The 25,493-nt window shown below is 42.5% G+C and overlaps 1 protein-coding gene across 3 annotated transcripts in view; it reads right to left on the bottom strand.

Annotated features, from left to right (window-relative positions):
- Nucleotides 1-25,493, bottom strand: part of TTLL12 (tubulin tyrosine ligase like 12) — a 61,855-nt gene that overhangs the window by 8,264 nt on the left and 28,098 nt on the right. For all 3 annotated transcript variants that reach the window (XM_037914884.2, XM_037914873.2, XM_043538102.1), the window contains exons 3-12: nt 25,055-25,253; nt 23,861-24,020; nt 22,970-23,103; nt 19,943-20,019; nt 6,034-6,150; nt 5,742-5,936; nt 3,555-3,666; nt 1,395-1,546; nt 1,187-1,268; nt 619-687 (exon numbers count right to left, since the gene is read on the bottom strand). In XM_037914884.2, the coding sequence (XP_037770812.1) occupies nt 619-687; nt 1,187-1,268; nt 1,395-1,546; nt 3,555-3,666; nt 5,742-5,936; nt 6,034-6,150; nt 19,943-20,019; nt 22,970-23,103; nt 23,861-24,020; nt 25,055-25,253 (1,297 nt within the window). The remainder of the gene's footprint in view (nt 1-618; nt 688-1,186; nt 1,269-1,394; nt 1,547-3,554; nt 3,667-5,741; nt 5,937-6,033; nt 6,151-19,942; nt 20,020-22,969; nt 23,104-23,860; nt 24,021-25,054; nt 25,254-25,493) is intronic.

The following is a 25,493-nucleotide window of genomic DNA, read 5'->3' as shown; positions in this document are numbered from 1 at the left end:
AGGTCAGCAAAGTTTCTAAATAACTTTGCTTAAAAGTTCAGTAGCGAAAAAAAGTTAACCGTGTTGCTATTGAAATGCTCATCTTTCAATAGCAGCGTTAACCTACTGAAATGGAAGGACCGGTTCACATGTTAAGAAGTACCGTTTCAAGCTTCGTGCAGATTCATGTGGATATATCATTGCAGCCACTGTCTGTTTACAATCCAGGTTTTGCCAGCCTTCATGGTTGTGACAAATTAGTGTTTTAAATGAAAGCTTAGAATCTATGCGCCATTCTGCACTAGGGGTGAGTTCTCCACCAAGCTCTGCAACTTTTTGGAAACATACAGCCTTCTGCTTCCACTGTCTGTCCATCAGTACACCAATTTTGTTCCCAAGCACAGTATACCATGACAACTTTTCATGGAGGAAAACTTAAAACCGTAATATAATAGTAACACAGATGACTGAGCATTTTGTATTTGCAGACTTTAAAATTCTGGGACTACTGGCTTTTGCTGCACTGAAGAGACATTTATTCACTAACCTGGTAAAAACACCTGAACCTTTGAAAAACACTTGCGCCTAAAAGAAAAAGGTAGCGAACATCTTATAGGATAAGAGGGATTGGTGACTTACTTGCACACTTTTCCAGGAATATTCAGGATATTGCTTCTCAAACAGAGGAATAAATTCATCATAGTGAACCTAAAATAATTTAATGGCATTAGAGATTGGTTTGCTAGATTATTCCTACCAGGAGCTAGGATTTTTTATTTTTTAAAAAGGGCGGAAAAGGAAGGAGTAATGAGCTGCAGAATCTATCGACACACATGGTACAAATCCAAAGAAGGTCCTGGGGAATTTCACTGCCTAGAAAGTGCAAAAACGAGAACTATTTGTTCCAAGCTTTTCTACCAGACAGTCCTTTTTACTATGTGGTGAAAACATACACTAAACCATCAGTTTGGCAGTGGTAAGATGTCCTTTTAATACTTTTTACATGGATTTGATTAGAGAGGTAAAATTTGTGCCATAATCTATGACTATTTGCTCTGGATCCGCAATCTGGGAAAATAGCTGCATCAGAACAGGTATAAACCTGTCAAGTTTGTTTGTGTGGATATGCATCAGGTGAGAGTCACAGATAAAGGACCAGTATCTTGATTGACTGAAGACATTTGCTTTTTGTGTATCACTTGCTTACCTGTTTTAAGGTTACACCAGAAGCATAGTTCATGACAGTAAAATGCTTCTCATAGTCGTCCAAGTCATCAAGTGAAAATGCGCTAACAAATAAAGGAAAGAGACACTGTTAATTACGTAAGATCTTGGAAAAGCAAGGGATCACAATTTAACACTGCTAACTCCTTCACTCCTAGAAAGGAGAGAAAAAAAAAAAAAAAGGTTATTACCGATTTGAGAACCGCAGCCAAAAAACATCATAAGCATACAGCTTAAGTGGCTTTACGGATCGCAGAAGCACAACGTAACGAATGTCAAATTTAACCATCCCCACATCTTCCCGATGAAACAATACTGGACTCTCAATATACTTAGACACTACCTAAAACAAAAAACACAAACACAATTAAACCCTAAGGAATGAAGATGCACAGTAGGTGATGACAGAAACAAGTATCAGTGGGTTCGGACAGTCCAAGATATTCTACCAACACACATTAAGCCAAGTTTTCCTTTTTAAAAAGTTTCTCAATATAAGCAACGTAGCCTTTGTTTGTAGCCAAATAGCCTGAGTGCACGCTCTCTTCTCAGGTCAGCATACAGAACTAAAGTACTACCCTCCTCATTCCATTGAAATCTTCTATTTAATTCTCTGCTTACATTATAAACCTTTTCATAAGATCCAATCCAACCCAACATTTGGTCCTCCTCAGATGACCGGACATCTTCCAATTGTCCAAGGATACTTTTCACCACCAAAAAAATTCAGGCCCTCACTTGCAATGCAATTATATGGCCATACAAATGGCAGCATAATTGCTTTACTCTGAAGTCACCTTTACTCCAACTTCTCAGTTCCCTCAGCCCCACGAGCTGGTGTTCATTTATCTAGGGCAGTGGTTCTCAAAGCTGGTCCACCGCTTGTTCAGGGAAAGCCCCTGGCAGGCCGGGCTGGTTTGTTTACCTGCTGTGTCCACAGGTTTGGCTGATCGCAGCTCCCACTGGCCGCAGTTTGCTGCTCCAGGCCAATGGGGGCTGCAGGAAGTGGCGCGGGCCGAGGGATGTGCTGGCCGCTGCTTCCTGCAGCTCCCATTGGCCTGGAACGGCAAACCGTGGCCAGTGGGAGCCGCGATTGGCCGAACCTGCGGACGCGGCAGGTAAACAAACCGGTCCAGCCTGCCAGGGGTTTTCCCTGAACAAGTGTTGGACTAGCTTTGAGAACCACTGCCCTAGATAAATGAACACCAGCTCGTTGGGCTGAGGGAACTGAGAAGTTGGAGTAAAGGTGACTTCAGAGTAAAGTCGGCTTTGAGACCCACTGATCTAGGGGAAGACGCGGTGTGTGACAGCTACCAATGGACAAAGTAAGCATGGATGGAGGGGAGATAGTGAGCCTTCGGGGTATGGGGTGAGGAACAAGGGCAGCCATCAAGGGATGCCATAAAAGTTAAGAATGTCTTGCAGCACATTAGACTGGATCCATAATACCTAGGACCTTGATTATGTTGTTAGAAACACATTTTCCCTTTGTTTACAAGGTGCTTGATAAGATACAAAACATTTTGTTTTGTCTCCTTAACTACACACTGCTTAGTTTTGGTTAACTGGTATAGAAACACAGCTCTAAAACTGCTTTTGAAATAATGGCTAGTTTACAGAAAAACTAAACAGATTTTTTTTAAGTAGTATTCTGTTAAAAACAACCAAACAAACCAAACAAACCAGTCTCACTTTATATATTATCAGCTTTCTCTGAACTAAAGTGATGCTGTAATTCTTCATGCATTTTTAATTTGAGGTTGGAATTCCAAAAAAGGCACATAGTCCAAAACAGATAATTCTATTAAGTCACGGGACATAAAGCTTGTGTGACAGTCTGATGTAAGATCACACACTGTTAGCTTCCTATAAAAAGCCATGTGATGTATCCATCATTGGTGGAAGAAGCATTTTGCGCATATGAACAGTCAGACTGAGAGAAATGATCAACCTGAGGGAAGTTGCAATAACTTTCTTATATTTACAGCCAACAGAAGCTACATGAAAGTGGGAATTCATCTTCTAGATTTCTTACTGAGTAGCATAAAAGGAGCAACACATTTAAGCATTCATTACTGTCAGGGAAAATTTTATTTCTGTCCTAAACAGACAGACATGGTCTACTACGAGCAAATAGAAAAATATTCTAACACCGCACAACGCTAAGAGATTTCAATATGAATTCATCAAGAGTTCACCCTTTTAATGTGCAAGTGTTCAGAAACATATACCAGCTATTACAACCTCTTGAAGAAGGAAATTATTTTCCCTCTTGTTTATTCTTACAAAGAGCATCAAGTTAAAAAAAAAACCTTGCTTCAAACCAAGTGGGAAGCCCACTTTCCTCTAACCTTCGGGCTGCTTTCCCTGTGCCTGATGATGTTGTGAAGATTGTTGGTGATGTGGGTGTCTAGGCTTCTGGCCAAGTTCCATGGTTTGCATATCCAATGATTGTCTTCTCCCCTACAATAAAAAAATACAACTCAGTCAAGGCCACAGCATGTCAGTGCGCACCTCATTTATCTTTAGATATTTTACTGGCCAACCTCCATTCTGAACCACATGCTGATACTGACTGATGCATTACCAATCCGAATGTTCTTTTCGATGCAGCAGGGGAGGGTGCAAGAACCAAGGACTCCTGGATCACAGCTGACATGAGCTAGGATTTTGGGGGCTCTCACTTTCTTTTTCAGCAAGGGCCTACCATACTTCCACTGGTAAATCCCTTTTTCCTTCATACATACATTACTACATCATAAGTGCTTGTTTGTAGATCAAGAGCCCCTTCTGACCAGGTGATCACAAAGTTTGAGAACATTCTAGGTGGGTGCTTTAAAACTAGTAAATTAGGTTCCTCACGGCCACCTCTGAGCTAACCAAGTTACATAACAGACAGCTATTCTTTTGGGGACTGAACACTGAACATAGTAATGTGAATCTCTTGCCCAAACGCACTTGTCAAGCTCAGGAGAGCATACCTTCTCCTCACTCTCTTTCCACTACCTAGGTATCTGAAGAGGCTGGACTCTTCGAAAAGCTTTGGACAAAGTAGGAGCGATATGCAGGTCTTTAGTCTGTTCATGCTACTGAGCAACAGCAAGGTGACCCTGGAGGTCCCATCTTCCCCAATGAATTTGTGAAGGCATGCAGAGAAGGTTCTCTAGGTAATCTGGAAGCCTGCCTGTGGTTAAGTTTTAATACCAGTGTGCAGTACTAGTTTTAGTGAAGGATCTGTGTTTTCACTGAAAGAGTTGATTTTGAAACTCCCTCCCCAACACACACACACACACTCTGGCTTCATGATCACCTCTTGCACATACTTGTTGTTAACCAACAATCAGAATACTACAGGCTAAGAACATACATTTAAAATTTCCCCTCATGGTTAAGTCCATTCAGGCAGTAAAGAAACAGTATCTTGAGAAGAGAGGGAAGCAGCTAGATGGTTCCAGGATCATCTATCAATCACAACCCCCAGAACAATCAGGGAGCTAACTGGGAGACAAGATAGGGGTTATTTTGGTGAAAGAGCAAGACATTAACTGCCCCCAGTCCCTCACTAAGGCTATGTCTACGCTTTATGGCAGCATGCCGAGTACAGGGACATGTGTAGCTACACACTGCAGTGAAAGGCAGGTGTCCACATTTGTCACTGCAGTGTGTAGCTACATGACCCAGTGAAAGGTTCTAGTAGCCAGACCCTTTCCCTGCTGCTGGAGCCTTTCACGGTGGTGGGGAAAGGCTCTGCCAACAGGACATTAGCCTGCTAAAAATAGCAGTGCAGATGAGGGAAGTGCTGATTGGTGTGTAGAGAGCCCTGTGTACAGTATAAAACCTGGGGTTCAGGTGTCTAGGGCATTCTAATCTACTCTGCTTGCCTAAGGCATGCCTCACCATCTACACTGCTATTTTTACCCATGCCAATTGGGCATGGTCTGTTCTGTACACACGGCTGTAAGTGTAGACGTATCCTACCAGACAAATACCTTGTTACGGTCAGTTCTCCTGGATCCGGAGGAGATTGCTGTGACAGGAAGTGCTTATGAGTAAGGTAACACAGAACGCCTAACGAGAATCAGAGTCCGTTTTCTTTCAGCCTCTCTAAGGGAGTCCAAGGTTAATTCTAAATTTGACTTCCGCCTGGAAATGTGTTTTAACCAAGAAAACTGGGCACAATCACTGCTCTACTTTAAACTGCTTTAAATTGCCATTGGCTCACAGAGAAAGCTATCTGCCCACACAAAAGTTGTGAATCTTTGTACATTTGTAAAATGGAATTTTGCCACTGACTTCAATGGAGTCAATGATTCCACCCTATATATTTCACAGTATGTCACAATACATATTTTGGAGTTAAAACAAATAAGTAAAGCCCACACTTTTCAGATAAAATCCACTAGAACATAAGTGAAATGCAGCTAGTACAAATGAATGGCAGCAGAAGAGCTGTTTAATTAACCCAAAACATGCACTCGCTGGTACCTGGAGAAAGTTGGTTAGGAAATTGCAAGACAAGCAACAGCAACATGGCCTACCTCCTCTCACGTTGCTGAAAATAGCTGATAAACTGGGGTAATTCTGTGTGAAGGTTAAAAGTACGAGGCAGCCATTTTGGCCCCTCCGTCCCTCCAACTCGTCTAGATATGGATGCTAGACAATCCTTGACTGTCAGGAGATTCTCACATGGAAACTGATTCAACATCACATGGGGCCTCTCTTCACTTAGTTTCCTACAAGAGATGGAGGTCACTTAAAAAGACCACTCCATGGAACAGAGCTTTTTATATGCAGCCAGATAATTTGTACTTGCAAGGAAATAGCTGTCACCTGTAATCTTTGAAGTGGGAAAAGTTGTAGAGGATGTCTGCTTCTCCCTCATCTTCGGTAAACTCAAAACGTGGGTGTTTCAAGTTGTTGAGGATTTGGGGAAGGTCTGTGTAGACCCTGGGAGAAAGGAAAAGATACATACATGCTTTGTCAATGAGAGAGCAGTTTCCCCTCTTGAAATCAAAACTAATGGCTATCTTAATAGAAAACATGCTACACAAAAGAACTACACTTGTTAATTGACTCTAAAACTTCAATATTTTTTTTTTAATTATGCAAACATACTTGATGGTAAATAGAAAGAGCTGAGCACCCTCAGTTCTTATTCAGAGCATCAGGTCTTTATTTTCCACATGCAGAAAAGTCATATTCCAGGGTTTGCCTCATTGCAGCCCTGCTAACGAGGAAGTGAACTTGATCTTATAGATTCAGAAGCAGCCCTACAGCATCAAGTAGGGTGGGACACAACAAATCCTCAATGAAGATATTCACATTTAAAGCTATTTTAAAATGTAGCAAAACACAGTTACAAAGCAAACGAAAACTAAATGATATGTTTTGAGTCTGATACTTTAAGAGTTTCCAACACAAAATCCCAGTTTAAGATTATTTGATAGTTTAACAAGCGACCTTGCTATTTAGCAAGTCCAAATAACTCAGCAGCAATGCAATCTGGAGAGAATTTTATGGTGGCTTTGGGGTTTGGAAGGGAGACTAACAGTTCAAGATGTAGAGAAAAAAATATTAAAGAGAAGGAGGAGACAAACAAAATAGTCCAAAATTGCCTTCGCAAACGTTTAGACAAATAGTGTCAACAACAGCTAATCACTTCGTCAGAGAACCATCACATTTCATCTCCTCCCCATTTCTACTGGTTCGTGATGCAGAGTCAGGCTATATAGGATTTTGTTCCACCTTTTCTACTGCTATCTAATTAGAGGACACATCAAGGGATGTGTTTTTGCAACTGGACCCCTCATATATTCCATTACTGTTAAGGGGGAGAAAAAGACATCCTTCAGAAGAGAAAAATGTCAGATGTTTATACACTGAGGCCAAGTTTTGTGCAACTCCAAGTGTAACATATTATACAAATTATGTTGTTATAAAGGTATTTGTACATAATGTTAATATTCAGTTTAAAGAGTTGTGTGAATTTAGTGCAGGTGAAAGGTATCAGCTTGACATCCCTGGTGAACTAAGTCCTCTGTTTACAGGGCTGAAGTAGAGGAAATTTTACAAACACATCCATCCACCCACCCCCTTCCAGAAGCTTCAACCCCAATCTGGCAGCTTCAGCTAGGGGTAACAGTAACAATACTCTCCCCATGGTCCTTACAGTTCTTAGCCTTTCCTCCAAGTCTGCCAATCAGTGCAAAGCATAGTGGCAAGTTTGATGTGGAAGCTGGTACCAAGGCCCTCCACACTCATCTCACATTGCGGCCACCAAATATGCTTTAGATGGGAACTGCTTCCCTACAGAGCTGGGCTGGATTCAGACTGACGGCTTAACGTTGAAAGGCTTGGTAGTACTTCAGCAATGCCATGAGGCATCCAAATGCTACTTTTATATATACATGGTATACAAAGAGTGGATGTGACATTTACAGTCTTTTACCTAAGTCAGCAGTGCCCAACCTTATTACAAAAAGGGCCACATAAACCTAAGCACAACCTTGTGTGCGCCGAACAGATTTAAAGTCACCTGTATTGATTTATATTTTAAATTCAGCTTGTTTTGTATATATTTAGATAGAGACCATTTACGTACAGTATTGTCTATTTACACACACTCGTGTAAACTAAAATGATGTGAACATGAAAATATTAATCAATCTGCCATTAGTGTTGAAGCAGGCCACAGGCCTTGTAAAATGCTCTGGTGGGACATGTGCGGCCTATGACCTAAATCAAGCTTTGGTAAGTTAGGAAGTGCCAGAACTGAGGTTGCCCAGGCAACCTCAGTTCAGCTGCCGTGTGCCTATCCATTACAGAGTCTTTAATTACATGACCACACAGTGTTTTTCCCCCACGTGGCTCATGAGCAAGGTTTGGACCCATGATAAGAACAGGGCCTTCAGTTCCACAGCAAAGACTTCCCTTCCTTGAACTACAGGAGTAAACAGTAGCAGTACTAGCTCATTGTCCTTTATGTGAATAAGCCCCTAGAGCACAGTATGGAAACATTTTGCCAGTCTGTTACACAATCATTTGTGGAACAGTACTGGAACATTAGGTATTAGGATTCCTGGGTTCCATTGCCAGTTCTGTGAGAAGAGTGTGCTTTAGTGATGAGATCAATGGATATAAGCAGCATAGCCAGGCACATAATTTGGTACATTCATTCTGAAAGGCAGCATGGTTGAGACTTGGGTCTGTCGTATTACATAGCTGTGGTCTAGTCACAGCTCTGCCTGAAATAAGGTAATACAGGTTGCACAAGGTTATCTGTAAGACAGGTCAATGATGGTTGCCTGCCTTGGGGTAGGAATATGAGGCCCTCGTTCATAATTAGGGCACGGATATATTAACATCAGACGCTGGAAGAGCTGGGGCTAGGAACTTCATTATATATTTTATAAAGGAAGGAAGGAAGCCAGCCCTGTAGTACACATACTGGAAGGGGCAAACAAAGATCCCAATGTCATAAGTGGAAGTCATTGGCTAGAGTATTTTCTGACGCCACTAGGGGAACCTATTACCTTCCTTTGCCCCTCCTACAGCTTGCACTTGCCAGATTTAATTTAAATCTACTTACTTTACAAAATGGTGGGCATCACATCATGTACCCATGACACTACCATCCACTGCCTCAGCATGGGCATGTGGCTAAATTCTAGCCTAACCAGCAGGATGAACAGGCCCTAAAGCTGGGTGTATATCAGATATGGTTTTTCTTCAAAATAAAATCCCTCCTGCAGCTGTAGAAGAGAACCAATGAATGGAAAAAACGGTTACCTACCTTTTCGTAACTGTTGTTCTTCGAGATGTGTTGCTCACGTGCATTCCATTCTAGGTGTGTGTGCGTCCACATGCAGAGTTGTTGCAGATTTTTGCCTTAGCGGTATCCAGAGGGTCAGCTGTGGCGTCCCCTTGAGTGCTGTGCTCATGTGTCGGTATATTAGGCGCCGCCAGCCCTACGCCCTCCCAGTTCTTTCTTGCAGGCAACTCCGACAGAGAGGGAGAAAGGGAGGTGATGGAATGGACATGAGCAACACATCTCTAAGAACAACAGTTACGAAAAGGTAGGTAGCCATTTATTCTTCTTCACATGCTTGCTCATTCTATTCTAGGTGACTCACAAGCAGTAATTTCAGAGGTGGGCTCAGAGTTCACTGTCTTGCGGCTTGCAGCACTGCTCTACTGAAGCCAACATCATCCTGGGCCTGCTGGGTAAGTGTGTAATGGGACGCAAATGTGTGGACAGATGACTAGGTGGCCGCCCTACAGATCTCCTGGATAGGCACTTGGCTAGGAAAGTTGCTGAAGAGGCTTGCGCCCTGGTTGAATAGGTGGTAATGATCGCCCAAAGGGGCGCCTTTGCCTAATCGTAGCAGCAGCGAATACAGGGAGTGATCCAAGAAAAAATTCTTTGAGCAGATACTGGATGACCTTTCATCCTGTCGACCACTGCGACAAACAGTTGCGTCTACTTGCAGAATGGCTTGGTCCTTTCAATTTAGAAGGCTAGTGCCCTCCTGACATCTAGAGAATGCAACCTATGCTCCTTCTCTAACTTATGCAGATTTGGAAAAAAAAGACAGGTAAGTAAATGTCCTGGCCCGTATGAAACTGTGAGACTACCCTGGGCAGGAAAGCCGGGTGTAGCTGCAGCTGGACCTTGGCTTTGTAAAAGACTGTATAGGGTGGTTTCAAGGTAAGCACCCTAATCTCAGAGACCCTGCGGGCAGATATTATTGCAACCAAGAATGGGACCTTCCAGGAAAGGAGAAGGAGAGAACAGGAAGCCAGAGGCTCTAACAGGGGGGTCCCGGGAGCTGTGACAGAAGAAGTTTCAGGTCTGACAGAGGGACGGGGTCCCTGATAGGCAGATAGAGGTGCTCGAGGCCCTTGAGGAACCGGGCAGTCACGTCCTAGGCAAAAACTGACCTACTCTTGAGCAGCAGATAGAAGGCTGAGATAGTGGCCAAGTGGACCTTAACAGATGAAAGGGACAGGCTGTGGAGCCTGATATGCAGAAGGTAGTCCAGGATTAACCGCAGTGAGGCCTGCTCAGGCAGAATGCCTTTATCCGAGGTCCAACAAGCGAACCATTTCCATTTGGCCAGGTAGGTCACTCTGGTGAAGGACTTTCTGTTGCCCAGCAGGAACTGTTAGACACTGGCCGAGCACTCCTGCTCCCCTGCATTTAACCATGCAGTAGCCAAGCCGTCAGGTGCAGCACCAGCAGGTTTGGATGCAGAAGACTGCCGTGGTTTTGGGACAGCAGGTCTGGCCGGAGTAGTAGCTGTAACGGAGCAGCCACAGAGGGTCCAGCAGCATGCTAAACCAGTGCTGGCACGGCCTCGCCGGCAGTACGAGGATCACGTTTGCCCTGTCCTGCTTGATCTTCATGAGGACTCTGTGAATTAACGGCACCGGAGGGAAGGCGTACATCAGAGCCCCTGACCACAGGAGCAGAAAAGTGTCCTACAGGGAGCCTCTGTCAATCCCCAGAATCGAACAGAAAAGTGGCATTTCCTGTTCTGCCTGGATGCGAACAGGTCCACCCGAGGAGTCCCTCACCTCTGGAAGATGAGGCTGACCACTTCTGGATGAAGGGACCCCTCGTGGCAAGACGAGAAGGCCCTACTGAGGCTATCTGCCAAACTGTTTCTGGACCTGGGGTGGGGGTAGGGCGTGGTGTGGTGTCGTGCAGCTATGAGATGGATATCATGCTGTACACAGCAGTCCAAAAGCTTGAGGACTTCTTGGCAAAGGGCAGATGATCTGGCCCCGCCTTGCTTGTTGATATAGAACATAGCAGCTGTATTGTCCCTCCTGACCTGGACCACCGTGCTTTCTATGTGAGGTAGGAAGGCTTGGCAGGTCAAGCGAACCACTCCGAGCTCCTTGACGATGTGTAAGGAGCGATCGTGACTCAATCAATGACCTTGTGTGCTGAGATCACCCAGGTGGACGCCCCACTCCAGGCCCGAGGCATCAGAGATGAGGGTCACTGATGGGGATGGAGCCATGAAGGGAACTCCCTCCAACACCAGTACAGAATTCTGCCACCATATGAGTGATGACAGTATGAGGTCCAGGACCCTGACTACACGGTCAATGCTGTGTCTGTTGGGGATGTAGACCAACGCTAGCCACACCTGCAGGGGCCTGAGATTGAGCTGCATGTGCTGGCCCATGTAAGTGCCAGCCACCATGTGGCCCAGTTGCAGGCACGCGTGAGTGGTGGTAAGGAGAGTGGGCTTCCATGCACAAGATCAGGTCTGCCATGGCTCGGAACCAGGTCTCAGGGAGGAAGGCTCTGGCCTGAGTAGAGTCGAGGACCATTCCGATGAACTCTATGCCCTGCACTAGAACAAAGGTTGACTTTTTCTCATTTATTAACAGCCCCAGGTTGTGACAGATGGAGCAAACCAGATCGAGATGCTGTTGCACCAGATCCCAGGACTGGCCCTTTATTAGCCAGTCGTCGAGGTAAGGGTAAATTTGAAGACCTCGACACCTCAAGTAAGTGGCCACTGGTGCTATGCACTTTGTGAACACTCTCGGGGCTGACAGGAGACCGAAGGGCAGCGCTGTGAATTGGAAATGGTGCTGGCCCAACACAAACTGGAGGAAGTGTCTGCGTCCCAGGAAAATGGAAATATGTGTCCTTCAAGTCGAAGGTGGCATATCAGTCTCCCAGATCCAGGGTGGGGATCATGGAGACCAGGGAGATCATGTAAAACTTCAACTTGTTGAGGCGACTCAGGTCCAGCACCTTTTTACTTTCAGGATTAGGAAGTAGCGGAAGTAGAACCCTTTCCCTTTCGTGTCCTAAGGGACCTCCTCCACTGCCCCCAGGCGCAGGAGTTTCTCTACCTCTTGAACAAGAAGTTGCTCGTGAGAAGGGTCCCTGAAGAGGGACAGGGAAGGGGGGTGGGAGGGAGGGTTGGCCACGAACTACAGGGTGTAATCTGAAGATCTTATGTTGAGCACCCAACAATCTGAGGTCAGCCATGACTAGGCCAACCGGAAGGGGTGCAGGTGGTTGAGTAGGAGGGTGGATCCTGGGAGGGTACTGGGTTGCCGTCCTCAAGCGCACCCTCAAAAATGCCTGGGTTGCTGGAAGGGCCAGGCTGAGCAGGCGAATGGGAAGATAACGGGTGTCTCCACTTAAACCCCTTTTCTCTATCCTAGCCAGGGAGTCCCTCAGGACCTAGACTGGGGAAGCAGAGGAAGATGAAACAGCTTCATATTCCTCAGCAGGCTAGGAAGGCCCAAGGGGTGGAGGGTGGCACGGGAGTCTTTAAGGCCGTAGAGCCTTGCAGCCGTGAGCTCGGAGAAGAGCCCCACTCCCTCAATCGGGAGGTCCTGAATGCATCTCCTGGGATAACCCAGAGGACTGTAATCAAGAGCTGCGCCTCATGACCACCGCAGAGGTGACAACCCTGGCTGCTGAGTCCGTGGCACCCCAGGCCATCTGGAAGGCCCCTCTCGCACCACTGTGTCTTCCTCCTCTAAACCGGCAAACTCCTGGGCTCGGTCGTGTGGGAAGGTCTCCTGGAATTTGCTAAGGGAGTCCCAGAGATTAAAATTGTATCTGCCTAACAGGGCCTGGTGGTTAGACACCCGAAATTGCAGGTTGGCTGTTGAATAAATTTTTCTGCCAAACAAGTCCAGTTTCTTGGTTTCTTTGTTTTTCAGTGTGCCACTGACTTGGCCCTGCCTGTCCCTTTCATTAACAGTGGACATGACCCATGACTCCACTGGAGGGTGCGTGTACAGATATTCAAATCCCTTTGCAGGGATGTAGTACTTCTTTTCCATCTTTTTAGAAGTAGGGAGAATGGAAGAGGGGGTCTACAACAGCGATTTGGCAATCTTAAGGACCCCTGGGTAGACGGGCAACACGACCTGGGCTGGGGTGGTGGAGGATATAACATTAAAGAGGTTGGACTCTTTCACCAACTCTTCAATCTCCAAGTTCAATTTGGTAGCCACCCTTTTAAGGAGGACCTGGTGCTCCTTGAAGTCATCGGGGGGACTGCCGATTTGGAGATGACAAAACTGACTGCACCACCAGGGAAGGGGCGGGTTCCCCTTGCTCGTCCGGGGATGGCTCCTTAGCTGTTGGAACCTGCTTCTCTGCCCACTGCATCTGTAGTACCAGATGACCTGCTTGCTCTTTTGCCATCGGGGCTGCTTCGGGCAACAAGGGCCCTAGGAGAAGCCAGGGTCCCTGGCCACTCTTAGGAGTCGGAGATGGATCCCAGGCTGGGCTAGGGGGTCAGACCACAGTGGTACCCCCGTGAAGCTCTGGGGCGGGCATGTCCCCTGACAGAGGTCCTTCGCCTGAAGCCCGCTTCCCTTCTGGTGCTGGGCACTCAAAGGGGCACCACAGCTGACCCTAGAGATACTGCTAAGGCAAAAAACTTCGACGACTGTGCATGTGGCTGTGCACACACCTAGACTGGAATTGACACAAGCAAACACTTGAAGAAGAAACTAGGGCTGTTGATTAATAGCAGTTAACTCATGTGATTAGCGCATCTGGTAGTGAGTTAAAGATTCATATGCCCCTTCATGCTTGAACCACCATTCCAAAGGACATCTGTCCATGCCGACGATGGGTTCTGCTCGATAACGATCCAAAGCAGGGAGGACTGACACATATTCATTTTCATCGTCATCTGAGTCAGATGCTACCACCAAAAGGTTGATTTTTCTTTTTTGGTGGTTCAGGTTCTGTAGTTTCTGCATCGGAGTGTTGCTTTTCTAAGACTTCTGAAAGCCGGCTCCACACCCCATCCCGATCAGATTTTGGAAGGCACTTCAGATTCTTAAACTTTAGCTTGAGTGCTGTAGCTATCTTTAGAAATCTCACATTGGTACCTTCTTTGCATTTTTGTCAGATCTGCAGTGAAAGTGTTCTTAAAATGAACCGCATATGCTGGGTCATCATCTGACATTGCTGTAACATGAAATATATGGCAGAATGCGGGTATAACAGAGAAGGAGACATACATTTCTCCCCCAAGGAGTTCAGCAACAAATTTAATAATTATTTTTTTTAAATGAGCCTCATCAGCATGGAAGCTTGTCCTCTGGAATGGTGGCTGAAGCATGAAGGGGCATACAAATGTTTAGCATATCTGACACGTAAATATGCTGTAATGCCAACTACAACAGTGCCATGCAAACACCTATTCCCACTTTCAGGTGACACTGTAAACAAGAAATGGGCAGCATTATCTTCTGCAAATGTAAACAAACTTGTTTGTCTGAAAGACTGGCTGAACAAGAGATGTAGGACTGAGTGGACTTGTAAGCTCTAAAGTTTTACATTGTTTTGTTTTTGGATTGAGGTTTTTTTTTTGTAATTCTACATTTGTAAATTCAACTTTCATGATAAAGAGATTGCACTACAGTACTTGTATTAGGTGAATTGAAAAATACTATTTCTTTTGTATTACAGTGCAAATATTTGTAATAAAAAATACAAAGTGACCAGAATACTTTGTATTCTTTGTTGTAACTGAAATAAATATATTTTAAAATGTAGAAAACGCCCAAAAATATTTAACTAAATGGTATTCTATTATCAACTGCACAATTAATCATGTGATTAATTTTTTTAATCACTTGACAGCCCTAATGGAAACCCATCTTGGATCATCCTCCTCCTCCTCCATTTGGTGGCTAATACTGGGCCAAAAGACAAGGCATTTGGACTTCAAAGGGAAGGGGGAACAGGTGCCTGGCCCTTCCAAGTGACAGCTGATGCATTCAGTAAGTCTTCATTCCACGTCACTCCTAGACAACATTGTGTCAGGCTGGCTATTCTCCTCTACATTACTTTTTTTTTTTTTAAGCATTTCCAATAAATCTTAATAGACTTCTGCTGCTAGCTGTGCATCAGACATCTGCTCTCCTCAGCAGAGGAGCTGGATGTACTTTTTGCTAATCATTAATTCAATTGACAAGTGGGTCATCTTCTCCCAGCACGGTATCCTATTAATAAATCCATTTCCCATGAGCATTAATTCACATAGGTCTGCATAAGCTACGCACTGTACTGCGTCACAGGGAAATGCAAGTACTGATCTAAATATGGTTATTCTATACTTCTGGTTTAAAGAGTAAGCTCCCCCACCACATACACAATTTAAGAGGAGGATTAAAAAAAATCCTCTAAGCATGAAAATTATATCCTTTAAAAAAATAAATAAATAAAAATAACTGTCCGGCTATCAAGGAACACTGTCAAGACAGTTCTTAACACTGACCTACATTTACAGACACATGGAAGATATTGCTGTAAGGGATACTGCTAACCTAACGTTTATTTTAAAGTCATTCTTGTATCTTTCAGCGAGCACCAGGGCTGCTGAGCCAGCTGGGTGCTTTCACAAAGATGCTACTATTCATGAAAAAAACCCTCTGCTTTGCCAGAGCTTTTAAGATTAAGAAGACACCAGGGACATTCATACCCCAGCACAATACAGTGTGTCCCCAGTTTGGGCTGGGCCAAAGGACATTCATACTACCAAGGGAGTTGAAAGTTAGGCATCTAACAGTTCATACCCTCTACTCCATTACCCACAGACATATGCACCTTACAACTACCATACACTACAGACTACACAACAACCTCATCTTTAGCCTGTGTAGGGAGGATAGCTTTCCAGTATCTCCTTTCCCAAACATAAGTCAACATGGTTTTCCAGAACCATGCAGAAAGGACAGCAGGTGGAAGTCAGGGCCACTGTTGGATACACCACCACATTCACTCTTGCAGCTTTAACCTATCATTCTGGCAATGGCATGAGCTAAACCATAAGATTCATGAATATATTATCCAAGCCAGGAATTAAAGTTGTTCTTAAAAGATGCATACAGCACCAGAAGTCCTGTACTACTGCTTTTCTTGTTCGCTAAGCCACACAAAAGAACGGTCCACAGTGTGTTCAAGGTGACCTCTCCCTTTTGACGACAATGATTGCAGGGAGCCTACTAGAGTCAAACTCAAATGAGTCTGTTTCTATTAGTTGCAAAGGAGACAATTCTGCACAAAGAGCAGGACCTTTTCACTCACTTCAGATGTGGAACAGATCAGGTTTTTAAGATGCTGCAGCTCCACCCCACTCCCTAGAAGTCTGAGGACATGCAAAGAAATCGAAAGGCAAAACATTTAAGATTGAAAAGGAAACTTTTATAGGACAATACATAATTGAACTATAGAGCTCTCTGCCACAAGGTATCATTGAGGACAAGAATGTAACAGGATTTTAAAAAATTAGACATTTGTCTGATAAACAGTTTATATCACATCAGAGACAAACTTCCAGTACCTCCGGTATACTCTCTAGCTCTCTCACACCAGAAAGTATTACAGCCTCACAATTAATGGCATAACCAATTATTGTAGCTTGCAAGACACTTCCCAACGAGCAGATTTTTCTACAAAGGTCCACTAGGGGGTATCTGGAACTGGCCAGGGTTAGAAACAGGATACTGGACTAGACAGACCTCCATGACAGTCCTTTCTTCAAATTCAAATTGCATGCGAAGGTAGGTATTAGGATTTGCAAATCCTCTTACTAAAAATGCACAATCTCATTTTGGAGCCTATGATACATGGCTCTAACTGCAACTGGTCCCTACCAGCTCTACATTTCGATGAATGTAGATTTCAATCAATCTGACTGATTTAGAAGCTTTATCATTATCCTTCAAAACCAATAAGGAAAGTAAGAAGCAGCAGCATAGATTTGAGTTTTCTGAATGATTTCCTCCTTACCACCACCAAAACATATCAAAGCCTGAATATTCACAACAAAAATCAGGGGGTAGGGAATAAGATTGATTGCATTTTATTATCACATCACAGACCTTCATGGAGACAATTTAATTTGCTCAGTGTCAGTGTTTTGGTCCATATAATGTTGTTGTGCAAACAATGTTGGACCAAAACACTGACACTGAGCAAATTAAATTGTCTCCATGAAGGTCTGTGATGCCAAGAATGGGTCTGGAGTTGAGGGTGAATTGCTACACCTCAAATCCGAAGAGACTGATCAAGACAAACAATATTTCTTCTGATGACAGCTCTTTCAGCACTTTTGGAAGCTTTAAGGAGGATTGATAGCACTGAAGAGAAATGCTGGAAAAAGATCTTAAGACAAAGAGAAAAAGAACAGACCTAACACAAGGGTGTTTTATGTGCCAGAAATTTACGTAACAGCATTGTTTCCGAAATTTGTAACTGTCTTGACAAGTAAAAAACAACCATTGACAACCACCAATGAATAAAATTCTCCCTGTAGAAATAGTTCAAGCTACATAAAACAGTAATCACTAACCTCCCCTTTACAAATATTTGTTCTTTAAGTACTTGTGGCACCTTAGAGACGAACAAATTTATTTGAATGCATCCGATGAAGCGAGCTGTAGCTCACGAAAGCTTATGCTCAAATAAATGTTAGTCTCTAAGGTGCCACAAGTACTCCTTTTCTTTTTGCGAATACAGAATAACACGACTGTTACTCTGAAACCTGTTCTTTAAGTGTTTCCTTTGTTCTACAGTTTTAGAATTTGTTCTGTACATTTGTCACCTCCCCATGCTCTGTGTCCTACCTCTACTTTGAGGCAAGATGACAATGATTCACCTTTTAGAAATTCAGATTGGAAACAGACTTCAGGATGTGAACTTTACCCCTCCCTGTACAAAAGGGGCACAGAATGTAAAACTCCAAATTTGGGCTCTGCACGTCCCTCTGCTTTTGCATGCCCATCCGATTTTCCTCCCAGCAACAATCATCAGGGCTTACATGGATACAGAGCTGCCACTGCCTGCAGGCTCTCCAGCCCCGAGATAAACCCATTCCACAGTGTATGAAAGCCACTGAGGTGGGGGGAAATGTCAATGGCTCAACAAGATATGGATTCTGATTCCTTCTTAGGCTCCCTTACCCTCAACAACATGAAGCAGAGCACCAACATAGCAGTTCGCAGAGCAGAGAAAGTTCTCTCACATACACACCATGTAGCTGCCTGTCATGCCAACAGGCCTATCCCACCCATGAAATAAGCTGCATCCTACAATTGATTGAAATGTAGAACAGAGACTTTCTGCCTTTGATGGATTGTTGTAAGTTATTTTAGATGTTATCTAATGTCAAGAAGAGACCACACCAAGGACTGCGTGGGGGGAAGATACAAGCACTGGTGATATTCCTTAAGAATGAGAAGTACCAAGGGGAGTACCACGAATGTTGCAAGGCTTTGGATTCCTGCTGTGAATGGCATTTAACTAACATTTACCTTGGGGAAAGAGAGGTGGTGTATGGAAATTCTAGTAGGGAAAAGACAGCTGGTATACGGAGCAATGTTATTGTTGTCCATATCCTTGCTATATTTCATATTCTGCCCCTCTAATTTTCACTGGCTGACATGCAGCAGCAATCCCACTGAGAAACAAACTCTTGCTTACCTCTGCAGGTTTTCCAACATGAGAGTTCAACTGTGTCTGGACAACTGAACAACAGGGGGAAGCCCAACTTGAAAAATAGACCTTCTATCATCATCTCTCCTCAGCAAAAAAAAAAAAGCTAGCCTATGGATCTGTATAGCAAAACCCCCCAAATAACGGGCTGGGCTTCTAACTGAAGAGATGACAATTCCCATCTTTGTCCTTTAGGTTTGTGCATCCCACTGTATGGCCCATAATTAATTAAGAGATATGCTTATATAACTTACTGAAAAGATCCTTTCATTCTATTGAGGTTGGGTGGCTGGTCTCAAATACTGAAATCATACAAGAAATTTAATGGCAAATCTGTTGCAGAAGCACACGTTATACTGGAGTGGGGGCTATGGCAAAGAGCTATTCCCTCGAGCACCCAATGCCACCATACTTTTTGACCCTGTTCTAAAACCCTATTAAACCACCTTTCACAAGCAGGTCCTTCCTCCAGCCCTCCTCTGAAGGATTAGGGCCATTTCTGCCGCTGTTGTACTGAAAGGCATATATCCCAAAGACAGTTGGAAAAGCAGGGGGGGAATACCTGTATTCTCCCCAAAATTTTGTTGAAATAAAATATATATAAAAAAAACCTGACCAGCTTTAAACGTGACACTTTGGTAGCAGGGGCAACTGAAGAGATCAGAAATGGACTGTGCATGGTCTAATCCAATGAGACAGCATGGGGAAACTTGTACCACTGCTGCTGTACTTGCTCTGTGAATAGACTGAAGACTTAAAATTTTCCCCATGGACATTCAATTCACTAGTTAAAATAAATAAAACGTAGAGATCCCCAGCACCAAGCTGTTGTGCTAAATTCCTTTCATCCTGAAGGTGGCATCTCTTCAAGAATCTAAAACTCAGAGTAAAAGTTATAAAGGTGGCAATATCCATTGCTCCTAGACAGATTCCAACCAAAGAACTAGAAAGTCCTGCAGTCAGAATCCCAAGCATGGATCAAGCCCGTAGCTGTATATAACGCCACCTGTGCAGGGGCGCTGGAACAATTTGTATAGTGGGGGTGCTGAGAGCCACTGAACCAAACTGCAAACACTGTACATGATGGAAACCACTTCAAACCAGGGGGTGCGATGGCAGCACCCCCAGCACCTACGCCAACCTTCCGGAAAGGATAAGCCTCCTATTCAGGTTGTATACATTGCAACTGTCCTGGTCAGGAAGCATTTTAAAGGCATTTTGTTTGTAGATACATACTTGAAAATTTTATTCTTGTCATAAACTGGTGGATTTATAGCAACAGGTAGTTTCTCCTTGTTTTCGTTTAAAATAGCCTAAAAAACAAAAGAAAAAACACAAACAAGTTTATGTTAAATAGAGTGAGAAAACTTCCATCAAACCTCACAATCTTAACGTGTTAAAGGAACATATACAGCAATTTAGGCCAAAATTGAATTGATTTTTTTTTTTTTTTTAAAGTGTGTGGAAACAGAGAAGCTGTGAAAAAGAAAATTAAAAATAAACAAAAATGCAAGAGGTAAAAAATTCAACGGGACGTAAAACAGTGCTTGGGTGTTTTATTAGTGTTGGCATATAGAAGTTTCCCTGAAGCACAAACACTTCAGAGTTCATCCTTTCTCCCTTCTCCACTCCTACATTTAAATAAATAAATAAATAAATAAAATTAGCATCAGGTTAGACAGAAGTTCCCTTGCACACTTGGCCAATTACATTGTCTTTTAGCAAAAGATAAATTAGAGTCCTAAGGGAGTTTGAGAAAAATTGATTCAGTTCAAATACAGGATTCTAATCCTTAAAATTGTTGCTGGGGATTCAATTACTTATAATTAAAAGATGCAAACAAAAAGCCTAAACAAGAACCCTACCCATCTATCTCCAAAAGAGACTGGATTGCAGGAATATAAATTACTTGTTTTCACTGCCCAGTGAGAAAGAAGTCTGCACTTTAAATTGTAATCTTCTGCTTTTAAAATACTTCAAAATACTGTTACAGAGATCAAATTACTCAGTGTTAATAATATTCCAGTTTAAGTTATAGCTTTTTTCTTTACTTTGTTGTACTGTTAGTAGTGGGTAACAGTGAGATGATTAGTGATCCACCAGCCACATGCTTCTGTGTTAGGAGCGTCACAGACATGATGCTTCTACACAAAATATTAAAGCCTTTCAGATCAATGTAAGGGGAAATTGGCCTTCTGATTCAAGACAGGACAGATTATTATTGTAAATTTATGCAGCAGAATTTGAAGGAAACATCAGTAAAGTAAGATGCCATAAAAGTTTAATGAACTGTAAGTGGTTAGTTACATATTATAAATAAAATATTTTCAAGTTGGAGAAACTGTGAGTGAAGTTAGTTGTAAAAATGTTTTTTTACGTAAAATATGAGTTGCAAATGTGCTCAGGGAGGTTTTCAGATATTTTGCACTCATCTCTAAATTTTGCTTGGCTGCATAAAATGGATGGTGTCCTATCTTGGTGTACAGGATGGCCATCGAGCACCCAGAGTTACTTTGCACTGGCATTTCATCAAACTGATTGGTATGAAAATGCAACATGCACTCACGTGGCTGGTGCTTCGGTCAACTGTTCCCATGACAACTCTTGTGGTTACCAGAATGAGATGGAAAAGAGAATAACTGGGATCTAAAGGTCATCTCTCTTGTAAAGATGTACTGCGTTGTCACAGATAAAATGACAACCAGCTGCAAGAAATGCTACTTCTCTAACTTAACCTGATCATTATAAAACCGAATTAAACTGTGCACAGAAATGCCTTATACTGGGCTCAAGGCACTTTTGCCCAAAAAAGCAAACGTTATCCAAGTGAAAGGTTGCTCCTAGTCTCTAAACTAAGAAAATACAGCCCTCCAAAAACAAATACTGTCCCCTCAAAAAAGTCTGACATATGTAATAAGAGACTGAATATTTTTGGTATTTTCATTTGTTTGGGTGGAAACAGACTAATCTGGTTTCTGACTGGTCACTAGTTACCAATATTACTTCCTTTGTTTAATAAATTAGTTTTAAATGTGAAACATATTTTGATAAACTTTTCTTTTTCCTTATCACAGAGATTATGTATCCCCCATATTTAAGGTAGCTTTATTTAATTTAATAATTAAAAAAAACCCACAAACCCCACAAACCCAAACACACACACTGTTCTGTGCATTTTTAATTGATTTAGTATTTCCATCCAATCAGAACTTGAAAAAGTAAAATATTAATCTAATAAAAAGATAAACTATATAATTGCTTAAATAAACGTACATAGATATAACATTTTCCTGGTTAGCAAAAAATAGCACCAGATTTAGTGTAAAGGTTATGTTTAGTTGCAAATTAACATTTTTAAATTGTTACCCACCAATAAGATTCAGCCTCTCTTAAATGGGATAAGCTATTTTCTTAAAAGCAGTATAAATGCAAAACATGATTAAAATAAATTATTTCAATCAAAAGTTTCCCGACAGCTGATTTAAACCATGATTAAAATCAATCCACCCTATGAGCAATCAACAGTTTCCACAGATGCATAAAAGTTAGGCTCCTGTTTTGGAAAGTCTTGGCACATTTTTTGCAGCCCTATTGGCCAAAAGAGAAGACACCACACAGCATTCACTTCACACCCTTACAATATAACCAAGTTCTTTGTCACAGCACACAAGCTCAAAAGCGAAGTATTTGTGGGAAAGCTAATTGAAAAGCAGAGTCATCATCTTGGAAATGTTGTCCCTGCTGTAGTATTTAATTGGTTTAGAATTGTAATATAAAATGAATAATGAGGCTGGAAATAAGATTTTGTTCCTTGCATACGAAGATTAATCTTCCTATATTACGGGATTGACCAAATATTCTGTAACAATAAATCCAATCGGAATGAACCTATTTAGCAATTGCTCCAACCGCTGAATTAGCATGATGAATTCCACATAATTTGGGTTTATGGCATGTCAGAAGCCTTTGAACTAGACTACTCGGTGCCTCTGTTTGGATGGGAGATAGCAAAGGGAACTGCAAGATGTGGCAAGTCACTAATGTTTTAGTTTTAGAACTGCTATATATTTTTATTTCTGGCTTCACTACGTCTCCTTTGTCTTATATAGGATTTAAAATTTATATAAGGCAATATTTTAGATTATGAAATCTTAATACTTCATATTGCAGTCAGGAAGAGAAACAAAACCAAAGCAATTCCAGGTTTTAAGGTATCGTCCTAATAAAAGAGACTCTAAAAGCAAAGATTCATTACAATTATACCTGGTAGTGATCTTCTGATGGCTCTGGGGTAGAATAGTTAACATCCAATACCTCAGTAGGCGCCCACGGCAACAACATACACTTCCGGATTAAGCGATCAGTTTCCCCATAGGCATAGTCACGAGTCACTTCCTCTACCGGGGGTGGGGGGGGGGGGGGGGTGGGGGAAATGGGATATAAAAGTAATTGTAGGGTTGCTAGTCATTTTCCAACAACAATCTTCCCACACCACGTTCACACAAATGACATAATTAAACCATAAATTATGTGACAACTGCAATGATTAAAAATAAAATGTAGTTTGTTAAAATGTGTAATTTAAAATGTTACTTAGGCTGCTCCCTGTGTATGTATTCTGATAGCGTTAGCTACATGTTCACATCTTAATTTTCCTCCCCCCAGGAGCTCTGCCTCATTCAGTGCACAGGATAGATGACAGGCACCAAATTAAGGCTACATGGGCAGTTTTAAATCTGTCATTTCCTTACTTTGTGTGCTTTACTTCGCAGCTTAAATAATGTCCCTGTAATGTAGTTTGTGTAATTTTTGTATCCACTGCTGTCTAACGAAAGCAGTTCAGATGGACAACGAAGAGAAACTCCCCAATTCTTTGTAACAACAACAACAACATTATTCCTGGGCAGAGGAGGGCCTCCACATCCTCTTTAATGCAAGTCATGATGCGAGTGAGAAGTTATATCTATCATATGGTTTTCCATTGAAAATGCAGAGGTATTAGTGTTTTAAAGACTCGCAGGATGTTGGGAGGGTGGGGGTGGTTTAAGTTTATACCAGAATTGTGGTAAGCTAGAATTGGTTTGGTATGTAAATTCAGCTGAGTTCCAAACTTTGGATAAAAACAGATAACTTACTTGATGTACAGACACTTACCACCAGTTTCAAGATCCCTTAACGGCCAGAGAACAGTGTAAGCAATTTGCTGAGGAATGTAAAACAAAGGTGCTGTTGCAAAGGTAGGCTCATCTGAATGCTGAATTCGGGATCCAAATTCATCCATAATATACCAGACAGGAACCTTCTCCTCTGCAGTCTGGGAGGGAGTGGGGAAGAAAGACACCCCTTACACATCATGCTATTAAAAGAATGCCGCAAGACAGAAGGGGTTAGGGGCTCACGCTAAAGCCATATTACTGTGCTCTGTTTCAACTAACCAAGGTTTAATGATTTTCCAGTGAAGAAAGAACTGATGATAGTATGAAAGTTAAGACAATTTTGGATTAGCAGAAAGTGTAGAATAGTAATAATAATACCTAGCTCTCATATAGTGCCTTTCATCAGTTGATCTTGAAGTGCTTTACAAAAGGAGGTCACTATCATGATCCCCATTTTACAGATGGGGAAACTGAGGCACAGAGAGGTCAAATGACTTGCACAAGGTTCACCCAGCAGGCCAGTGGCCCAACCAAGAATAAAACCCAGATCTCCCGAGTTCCAGTCCCCTGCTCTATCCTCTAGGCCACCCTGCATCCCAGAAGAGTAAGTTTAAAAAAAACAAAACAAAAAACACAACACTTAAAGAAGTGAGTTATCCTAATATTCCCTTTCACAGCTTTGTTTGTCAGCATACTTCACCACAGTATCTATCAGAACACCTACGCACACTGTAGTTTACAAACAATGTATGATTACTGACTGCTAACAAACGTACTTAACGCAAGTTTGCTTGCTTAACTGTATGTTGCCTTATTTTGTTATAATAGAGAGTTTATTCCCTTGTAAATTAAAGGAAATGTTTAAGAAAGGAAAAACAACCAACAGATTTCTCATTCTTCTAACTCCTCTTCTTTGCTGAATGCGCTTCCTTGTTACATGAAACTTGACATAGTTTAAGAGGGAAACCTTTATGGGTACCCCTTTGTTAAAATGTTGGCAGCTTGTCACTGCTTTTTACAATTGCAAGGCACTTGCTATCTCTCTTCTGAGCAGCAGTCCATTCTTAAATGGCTCAAAAAGGAGTGTTTTTATATTGGAGAGAGAATCTGTATTAGTTATCCATGTATGGGTATGATTAAATTCAGGATCCAGCAGAGCAGTTCAATATTCTTGATTAGAGGAGTCACTTACCCCTTGAGACAGCTGGTAGGTCTGGTTGTATTTCCACATTTCTTGCAACACCTGCTCAATAGCTCCCTCATCCGCGACCTCTCCATGAAAGTCTATTCCCATGAGGTTTGCCATTCTGTGAAGCAGACCGGGAACGTGCAACAGCTGCTGGCGTGCATGTTCAACACGGTATGTCCAGGCATGGTCAATAAGGAAAATGCTAAGGATAGAATTTTAGTAATGTTACAACAATAAGCTTCTTGTCTACACACATACAAAACAAGATGCATTTGTTGAGAAGAGCCTTCTGCAAGAAAGCACAGCCTAACAGCCAAGTTATTTCTTCACCAAAATGAGGTTTTTTGCATCACTAGAAGTAGGATTATCTTCCTAGTATACCCTCGGCTGCATTAAGTGTACTTACAGTAACTATGATTTCCATAAAAGGTATGGTTGAAAG

This window comes from Chelonia mydas, chromosome 1, assembly GCF_015237465.2.
Source record: "Chelonia mydas isolate rCheMyd1 chromosome 1, rCheMyd1.pri.v2, whole genome shotgun sequence".
In the NCBI taxonomy this organism is placed as follows: domain Eukaryota; kingdom Metazoa; phylum Chordata; order Testudines; family Cheloniidae; genus Chelonia; species Chelonia mydas.
The sequence above is the reverse complement of the archived record's forward strand: the minus strand, read 5'-3'. Positions and strand labels throughout refer to the sequence as shown.